At 42.6% G+C, this 9,408-nt stretch overlaps 1 protein-coding gene across 1 annotated transcript; it reads right to left on the bottom strand.

The window, feature by feature from the left end:
- Positions 1–248: 248 nt before the first annotated feature.
- Positions 249–8,801, bottom strand: LOC114027137 (transmembrane protein 176A-like). Its single transcript, XM_027841031.1, has 7 exons — positions 8,683–8,801; positions 7,272–7,496; positions 3,431–3,541; positions 2,686–2,742; positions 2,022–2,231; positions 959–1,090; positions 249–559 (listed from the first exon to the last, which is right to left on the bottom strand). Exons 2-7 carry the CDS (start codon positions 7,485–7,487, stop codon positions 479–481), a joined length of 807 nt encoding a protein of 268 aa, XP_027696832.1. The 5' UTR covers positions 7,488–7,496; positions 8,683–8,801; the 3' UTR covers positions 249–478.
- Between the last annotated feature and the right edge of the window lie 607 nt (positions 8,802–9,408).

Here is a 9,408-nt window from a genome sequence, read left to right as displayed (position 1 = left end):
TATAATCAGCTGTGTGACTGCTCTCACCTAATGGCAACATTCTCCACCCCTAGCCAGAGCCCTAGACTCTTCTAACGCGTTATTTATGGCTCTGTGGTCCTTCCTTCTCCGTAAACACTTGAGAGGTTTCAAGGGGTTGGGGCCCTTCCATTCCTTTGGGTCTAATTCTACCTCCCTTCAGAGTTTGGAAAAGTCCTTTGGAGGAAACAAGAGGGCAGGGGAAAAGAAAGCGGCTGGAGAAGAAGGAAGGACCCAGGGCTGCAGTCATTGTTTTATTAGCAGATTTTTGTCAAAGTAAGGAGGATAAGCAGGGAACTCCCAGAAATTGTGGGAAGAGGCAGAATGGGAAGAAATTGTGGGAAGAGCTCACTTTATTACTGTTTGAAGTGGAGCTGAGGAGCTGAGCAGTGACATCAGGATATATGTATGTATAAAGAGGAATAATAGGTATTTCAGAACCACCTAGCCCAGCTGAGGCTTAGGCTTCACAGGACCCTGCCACCTTGGCAGGGGATGCAAAGTTCAACTCTCCATGAAGTGGTTTCTTCTCATCTACATCCTGAATGCAGAGGAGGCAAGAAGGTTAGAGGTTAGAGCCAAATAGGGGGAGGTCCAACGGTAGGGTTCTTTGTCTATAAGTAAGCCTGATTCTAGGGTTCTGCAGATCCAAACAACCCTCTACACTGCACCCAGAGTGAACCCAAATACTTAGGATGGCATTGGGATATGCAATTCCTCACCCCCTCCTCTGATCCTTTGGATTGATGCTCAACTAGGGTCCAGACTAATCACTAGAGCATCTCTAGAACTAGGTAATGAAGGGGAAACCCTGATCCCACTCATCTGATGAACATAGTTTGTTTGAATGTGAGATTCCATGGGCCTTGTCCCTCCTCAGAATTTTTCTTTCTAGTGCTGCTATCCTTCCACTCCTTGGGCCCCCACCCTGGGATCTTACCTCTTCAGGTGGCACGTTGCTCTGGCGCCAGAAGCATGGGTACACGAGGGCGAACCCCATAGGGACCAGTGTTACCACCAGCACTGTGATCCAGACTAGTAGTGCCATGATTGTAATTCCTTTTTTCAGGCTCTGGTGATAGAGTGCAGAGGTGGCTCTAACTCTGTTAGTGCCACTATGCTTTCTTAACCTGTCTCCATTTTCACTGGTCTCATCATTGCTACAAATATGGTGCCTGTCGACTTTGCCCTATCACCACTGTCAACAGTATGGTATGATGGAAGGAACATCGGATGCAGAGATTCAGAGACTTCCGTTTTGGTCTTAACTGGTTGTTAACTAGCTATGTAACTTTGGGCAAATCACTTTTCTTTCCCCTCAGGACTGCAGTTTCCTGACCTGTGACATGGAAGGTGTTAAGCTTCCTTCCAGTTCTAAAACTCCCTTATTTGATACCCTTCCTATTTCACATAGCTGCTTTGAAGAATGACTGATTATGTATTATCCTGACTTTATACTTACTAGCTATGTGATCCTAGGCAAGTCCCCTCACCTCTCTGAGCCTCAGTTTCCTCATCAGTAAAATGAGAATAAAAATATTTGCATTATCTATCTCACAGGGTTGTCGTGAGGAATGTGCTCTTGACCATTTACACCGAGGGGAAGGGCCCTGTGGACTGGCACCAGGCACTTTTCCCCATACCTAGGCTAGACCAGAGCTTAGGTTCCTGCTCAAGAACTCTCATGAAAAGATCAAGCTTCTTTCCAGCAGGAGACTGCAACCTGCCCTCCACTCTTACCATCCTGAACAGCACTCCATCCACAGCACTCTTCATACTCCACCATCAGGTTCCCTTATGACTTAGGCCTTGTCACAGATTTCTTTTTAGAAAGATAAAAATTGCTCAGCAATGGCCTTTTAAATTTGTCCTGGGGGTAAATTCCCCATCCCTGTGCAACTCCTCATCCTGGGGCAAAGCTTAGGCTCCCATGGTCCAGTTATAGTTCTGATTATCCATCATCCTTCCTCATTCCTCCCATCATACTAAAAATGTATGCTCACCCGCAGCATGTTCATGTAATCCAAGCACTGGCTTTTCCTCCAGACTTCCTGTGGTTCCAGAGTGTTATAGGCCTGAGTGGGCCAAACACTTTCTTTACCACATAGATTGTCCAAGTAGTAGAATGAGTATTGTAGCTCTTGAGCACAGATAATGATGGCAGCGACGGAAGCAGAAATAGTTGCCAGGATGAATAGGTTTTTCAGTAAGCTCTGTGGAGGAGAGAAGATAAGGGGCACCTCTGATTAGGGCTGTGCTTAGGGGTGGGGAACCTGTGACCTCCAGGCCACATGTGGCCCTCTAGGTCCTCAAGTGTGGCTCTTTGACTGAATCCAAACTTCGAATAACAAATCCCCTTAATAAAAAGACTTGTTCTGTAAAACTTGGACTCAGTCAAAAGGCCACATTCAAGGATCTAGAAGGCCACAGTTTCCCTACCCTGGCTTAGTTTTTTTATTCTTACTTTTGTAGCTCACCAAGGTCTCTGCAAGTCATAGGCAAAGGTTTGTGAAGATGGTTTGTGAAGATGGTTTATGAAGACAGCATGGGAGAGCTTAAGGCTCACCTTTGGCTAGGAGTGTGGGAAAGGGTACCAAGCCAGGAGTGGGACAGATGAGCCTAGGGTAGGACAGACAGTTTGTTAATCATACATCTCATTGTACTTACCCACCATGTACCTCTCCGCTTCTCTTGAATTATGGCAACAACTCCAGCTGAAATAGCCTGGAGAGGATAAGGTGGTATAAAAACCAAATTTCCCTTCTATCATCTTCTACCATAACTCTTCTTGAGCTGCCTCCTTGCCCCCGCTCCCAATTCCTCCCTCTCCTCTCTCTGCCCCGTGTATACAACTTGCTACAATAGGGCTATTGAATGTAGGGTTTGGCTTCTGTTCTATGTAAAGAAAAAGCTTAGCCTACCATTTGATAAGTATGGAACAGGTCTGTGTGGGCCTTACTGTCCTACAAGAAATTTGGGGTCAAATACTATCTTTATTCAAAGTTACATACATGAAGCCTTTCCTGATCACCCCAACCCCCAGTGATCTCTCCTTCCTGTATCACCGACAGTCTATACTATTTATATAATTCCTTGACTTGTTACTTGCCTTTTTATTCATTCATTTAGCATACTCATTGAACATTCACAGTGTTCAAAAAACAAAGATGAATAAATCATGGTTTCTGCTCGATTGTAGCTTATTGTCTAGCATATATCCTATTTCCCCAGCTAGATAGTAAACTCCTTGAGGACAGGAACTGCATCTTTTATTTATTTGTATCTTTTACAATATCTAGCACAGAACTGGACACATTCTAGATGCTAAAAAGTGTTGTTAATAATGATGATTAGGCCCTTCCTCTCTGAGATTCTTTCGTTTCCTTTCTCCCTCCTTCCCTACTGTACTTACCACAGCTCCAGTCCAGAAAGCAGCTCCAGAATATCTTAATCTGTTGAAGGAGCCAATACAGAAGAAGACTCCTAGGGCTCCACTCATGGCTCCCAATATTATCTGTGCAGCCTGTGAGACAAAGACATCCCATCCCCACAATCAACGTTCAGATACCTCACATTTTAAGAAAGTGATATCTTGTTCCCAATAGCCAGGCTAAGAGAAGGGCTGAGGTCGGATGGGTGCTCAGGTAGTGGTTGCCTAAGGTGTAAGGGTAGGTAGGAATTTATGAGAGAGAGACAGAACTGTTTGTAATGTAACATCAGCTTCAATAACTTCTCTCATGGAGACTATAGATATTGTTACTTTAAGAAGCAACAGAATCTTGGACAGTTATAGTTTAGCTCTCACTCTTTGAGGAATCTATGGGGAGGCTAAGAGTTTAACTATCATTCTGGAGAGATTTTTAGCTGCTGTGGTTTGAAAAAAACTGAGAGAACCAAAAGAAAGGACTAAGAGAACTTCTTTCCTGAGAGAACTGTTTTTAACTCTTATCTCGTGAAGAAACATGAAGAAAATTCTTGAGAAGAAATTTTAATTGGCATCCTGAGAAAGTCGAATGAACTGAGAAGATGTCAGTAGTTGTAGTGAGGTTATAGTTCCAACCTTTAGGTGCCTAGAGGTCTTTGGCTGTGATTTTTCTCACAGCTGACACTTTGCAAATAATTATTTGTCTTTGTTTTATTATTTTCTATACTGTTATTTTATTATTTTCTATACTGTTAATGAATTGTATAGCCAGTAGCCTTTATATTTAAGCCTAGGAAATTATGGACTTGATAAACAAAAGGAGAGATGAGTAGAAGCTTATGGGGAAAAAGCTTCCTTCAGTTTACTTAATAAACTAGAGTAGAGGCTCAAAGCTGATTGATTAATTGATGAGAGTGGTGTTGGAATTTTAGTGATTAATGGGGAAATATCAGAACATATCCCTTGATTATCCTGGAATCTGAGATAATAATGAAGAAGGAAAATGCTCCAGTACCAGGTTGAGAAAAGGAGTGATCCCCCAACTTAGGATGCACATAGGAGGGTCAACCCAAACCCTGCTAAAATAGATCATGATAATGCCTTGTGCCCATCATTTGGTCAGGTAGATGGTGGTTAGGCAGTGACCCAGAAAGGCAGCTAGTGGGTAGAAACAGCTGCTTCTGATAGTTGGTGATAAGAAAGTTTCAAGCTTTCTCTCTTTCCTTTTCCCTCCTTCTCTCTCTCACACGCATACAGTGTACCACTCTTTCTCAGCTGCTAAAGCAAAGTAGATGTGCCTTTAATAGTCTGTTGATTCAGACTGTATTCAAACTTCAAGCTACACCACAAAAATAAGCCTGCTCTTATGTTAATTTTAACCTGATATCACCTGTGTAAAAATATTGTGGACTCTGGATAAAGCTGATTCCTTGTGAGGGATATTGGTAATAATCTAATCTGGAATTTCCCTTTGTGACTAGAATTGGATACAGAATGAAATCAGGGAAAGGGGAATTAATATTCAATTAAGTTAAACTCATTTTAATTAAACAAAAACATATTAAGCACCTATTATGTGTAGTATATGGGGGAGAGGGAGGAGAAACAGCCTTTAAAGACATTGCCTCTTCCTGAATGGAGCTTGGAAATTGGTAGGATGACCCAGTGGTCACATTATCAAATTTTTTTTTATTAAGGCTACACTACTCTTCCCCAAGTTTGAGAAGTTTTCTGAGAGTAGTTTTCCATCTAATATCTTATTTTATGGTTTCATAAGATTTCAACAAAGTAAATATGGCATACATTATTATCTCTGTCTTACAGAAGAGGACCTGAAGCCCTAGATGACTTGTCCAATGTCAGACAGACTAGATTTCCTGGCATATGGCTCAATGATTTTCCACTCCATCATATTACTGTTCTTTGGGAGCAGAGTAGTGGTAGAGAATATGTAGCTTGGCCAGACCCTCACCTTTATATATGGTTAGCCCCTTTGAATTCCCATTCTTTGCCACCTCCAAAAAGGGCTATGGATATTTTGTACATCTTTAGAGTTTGTTTTGTTTACGTTCATCTTCCATATTCCACCATCTGTCTGTGGATGTATTCTATGGCTCTGATCTAGATCCTTTCCTCTTCTCTCTGTAATTCTTTCTTGGAGATCTTATCCGCTTTTGTCAATTCAACTCTTCATCTTTATGTAGATGCCTACCAGTTCTAGATATCCAGCCATCTTCTCTCTCCTGAGCTCTGGTACCACATCTCAAACTTTCTGATATCCCCACCAGGATGTTTTGCAGGCATCTCAAAATCAACATATCCAAAGCAGAATTCATTATGTTCTTTATTTTGAGCAATCATAATGTCCCTTTAATGCTGTCAGACTTTTCGCTAAACCAAAGACCCGTCTTTTAAACAGCCACATTCTATAGATATTTTTCTATGGCAGTGAGTCATAGAAGTCTGTGGTCCCTAGGCAGCTAGGTGGTACAGTGGATAGAGCACTGGGCCTGCAGTCCTGAAGACCTGAGTTCAAATCTAGAATGACCCTGGGTAAGTCACTTAACTTTATAGTCTGCCTCAGTTTCCTCAACTGTAAAATGGTGAATAGCACCTACCTCTCAAGATTGTTGTGAGGATCAAATGAGATATTTGTAAAGTGCTTAGCACAGTACATGGCACATAGTAGGCACTTCATAAATGCTCATTCCCTTCCCCTTTGCCCTTAAAAGTCTCATTTTGTAAACTTGATCCTATGAGAGCTGGAGTTTCCAAAGAATTGAAAATGAGTTTCACTCCATGAGCTCTGTGGGTAGGTACATAGAAGGGTCAGCAGGCTGCCTGCCCCATACTTTGTTGTTGTTCAGTTGTTTCAGGTGAATGACTCTTTGTGACCCCATTTGGGGTTTTCTTGGCAAAGATACTTGAGTGGTTTGCCATTTCCTTCTCCAACTCATTTTGCAGATGAGAAAACTGAGGTAAACAGGGTAAAGTGACTTGCCCAGGATCACACAGTAGCTGAGGCTGGATTTGAATTCAGGTCTTCCTGACTCCAGGCCCAGCACTCTATCCACTTCAACACCTAGCTGCCAGCCCCACACTTAATGAACAAGGAATTAAGATGGTGAGGTAGAGTAGAGGATGTCATTGAAGAATGTAAAAGGGTAGGAGGCCAGACACCTGATGGATAACTTATCTGCTCCTTTAATATCTTTGCAATGTCAACAGAAATTACATTGATTGGCCACCCTTTATCAAATTCATTGGAAGTCATGGATAAGAGTTGACTGGGATGAGTAGGCATGAATTGGTTGTGTTTTACACTGGAGGAAGGAGGACCCAAACTGATGAGATTACATCCATTTAAGTTCCACATTCTCAATACAAAAATTTAGATGAGTTTCATCTAAATGTCTCAGTTATTAAATGTCTCTTCTGAATCTAAGAAACAAGACCTAAACTATTTTTTTTTTTACTTCCTTGGGGCCTTGGATGGATTATTTTCTGTGACTGAATGTTCTCCAGTTTAAAAAAAAGTTTTACCACCCTGTTACAGAGTATGAAAAAGACAGCAAAACAGAAATGTAGCTCATGAGAGAATAAATTCATCCCCAATGAAATCTCCTTAAAAGTATATCTCTTTAGGAATTGTGCATATTTTACTTCATCAGGAGAAAATGCTGAAAAATAACAGTAGTACCAACTTGAATGTCAATAACACACTTACTCCTGGAAAGGAGGAAAAGAAGGTCATGTCTTTCTTTGCCTGGACATCGAGTCCTCTTGTTCATGTTGAATTTTGCTCCTATTTGAGAGTTGTTTCACTTACCCAGGTTGCTAACTGTAGCCGACTCTTTCTTGCACTCAACTCAGGAGTGCCAGCAGGCTTAACAAAGAATTTCAACAGAGATTTCCCAGCCTTGAGAAGCTCAGGCAAAGTCGACTCCTGGTGGATGTGGATATTAACGTGAACTGGCTGGGAGGTTTCAGCTGCTTCCAGCCCATCTATCTTAATTCCATTCACCTTCACCTCATTGGGGACCATCTTGCAGGCCTAGGAGAAAGTGAGATTAAAATATCAGGGCTCATGGTGAAAGCTTCCTTTAACCTGATTCCCTTTATAATGGGATGATCTGACTTCCCACCTCTGAATTTGGTTTTTCCCTGAAGGTTACCTTAAATGTGCAGAAGCATTCTTTCAGCTCCTAATCACCTGTACACATTGATCCCCATATGCATAGAGGACAGGGGTATAACATAAAAGGTCAGACTCAGAGGAGAGGGGAGGAAGTTTAGATGGTGGGGACCAGACTACAGAAGCAGAAATTGGTGCTCTCTGGAAGCCTAAGAAACTTGGCCTACCTTCCTCAATCCTCATTAGACCCATAATAATACCAATAATGCTAATAATCCTTTGACATATGTATGGGGACTTGGTTTTCAAAGTATTTTCAGATCCATTATCTCATTCTAACCTCAGGTAGGGTAGGGAAGGTGTTATTAAACCCATTTTGTAGGTAAGAATACTGAGATCCAAAATGGCTAGAGTGCTAGCAAAACGGCTCCAGCTCTTCTTAAGCCCCTGCGCTGTTGGTGGAGCAGTGAAAATCTTTGCCTCTCCCTTCTCTTGCTACATCTCTTCTAGTGTCTCTCCACGTTCTCCACTCACAATCTTGGCTATCTTGGTCTAGGACAGGGGTGAGGAACCTGCAGCCTTAAGGCCACATGTGGCCTTCTAGGTCTCCCATCCTTGGTCTAGGTCAAAGGCCACTGCCTTCCCCCTTCTCATCCCTCCTTGGAGCTGCCCTTCTACACTGCTCATTTCCCCAAGGCTGAGGGATAAAGCCAAATAAACAACCTGCATCTATTCTTTTGCTAGAAGGGGGGAGTTGGTGAAAGGGAGATTTTGCAGCCTTTTGTTCATTTATTCACTGAAATTGCTGTTCAGGATTTGTTCAAACTTCTAGAATCATTGATTTGAAGGAGGGAACAGGAAAGGGTGACTTTAGTATAGGGCATAGGGAAGAGAACCCATCCCTTTTACCTACTCTTCTGTCTTCTTTCTCTTAAATGTACTCACTAGTAACACGTTCCCTCCCATGCAAACACTCTGGAGGGTTAATAATATAGAGAGGATTGGCTTTCTGGGTGAACAGGATGAGAGACTGGAGAGCTGGCAATGTCTGAGAAATCTTGTTGGGGAAGATGAGCTGAATTTTGGGGAGCAGGGTTCCTCTTACCTTGTTTAGCTCAGCCTCCTTGGCCAGAAAGGGGGAATAGGGTTGAAGAGATCAGAGGAGTGGAGAAAATAAAAATCCAGTAGAGAAACAGCCTGTTTGGAAGAGCAGAAGAGGGGAAGTAAAATCATAATATAATTGGGAGGAGCTAGACGTCCGGACTAGGAGGGGAGGAACAGTGGTGACGTCATTCTGGGAAGCAGAAGGGAGGGCAGGGCCAGAGCTGGGTAAAGGCTTGTGGTTGTGTATTGGGAAGCAGGGACCAGAGAGGATTTCCAGGCTTGGCGGGTCAGGGCCATGACCAGGCTAAGCCAGTTCTGTTTCCTGTTGGGGAAGCAATGAGACCTTGGGAACCTGAGGGAGACCATGTGGGAAGTGGGAGCAGAAATGGTGGGAATTGAAAGTACCCAGGCTTTTGCCAAGCTTGCAAAAAACTCCATTATCTCTGCCAAGAAAACCCCCAACAGGATCATGAAGAGTTGGACACGACTGAAAACAACTGAACAATAGCAAAAACTAAGGGGGTGTGGGGTGGGGGGTGGGTAGGTATGGGGTAAGGTGAGTGAGTATGGGTAGAACTTGGATCATTGCAAGAAAGAACGAATGAGATTACAGTGAGAAGATTTAGCAGGAGAGGAAAAAAGGACTAGGAATTTGTGGCATTGTTACACGTTTGGATATATTTGCAATGCATGTGACATTTAGAAATCATAGGTATTATTGTTTTTC

Source organism: Vombatus ursinus, unplaced genomic scaffold (assembly GCF_900497805.2).
Source record: "Vombatus ursinus unplaced genomic scaffold, bare-nosed wombat genome assembly UNPS02014852.1, whole genome shotgun sequence".
Classification (NCBI taxonomy): domain Eukaryota; kingdom Metazoa; phylum Chordata; class Mammalia; order Diprotodontia; family Vombatidae; genus Vombatus; species Vombatus ursinus.
Note: the sequence above shows the minus strand (reverse complement) of the source record. Positions and strands in the feature narration are given on the sequence as shown.

What these genes read in the sequence shown, in the direction of transcription:
- LOC114027137 (XM_027841031.1), bottom strand. Translation starts at nt 7,487, where the DNA reads ATGGTCCCCAATGAGGTGAAGGTGAATGGAATTAAGATAGATGGGCTG. An exon ending in GGCTACAGTTAGCAACCTGG is followed by an intron (nt 3,542 to 7,271) that starts GTAAGTGAAACA and finishes TTTGTCTCACAG; the next exon opens with GCTGCACAGATAATATTGGG. An exon ending in AGCGGAGAGGTACATGGTGG is followed by an intron (nt 2,232 to 2,685) that starts GTAAGTACAATG and finishes TCTCCTCCACAG; the next exon opens with AGCTTACTGAAAAACCTATT.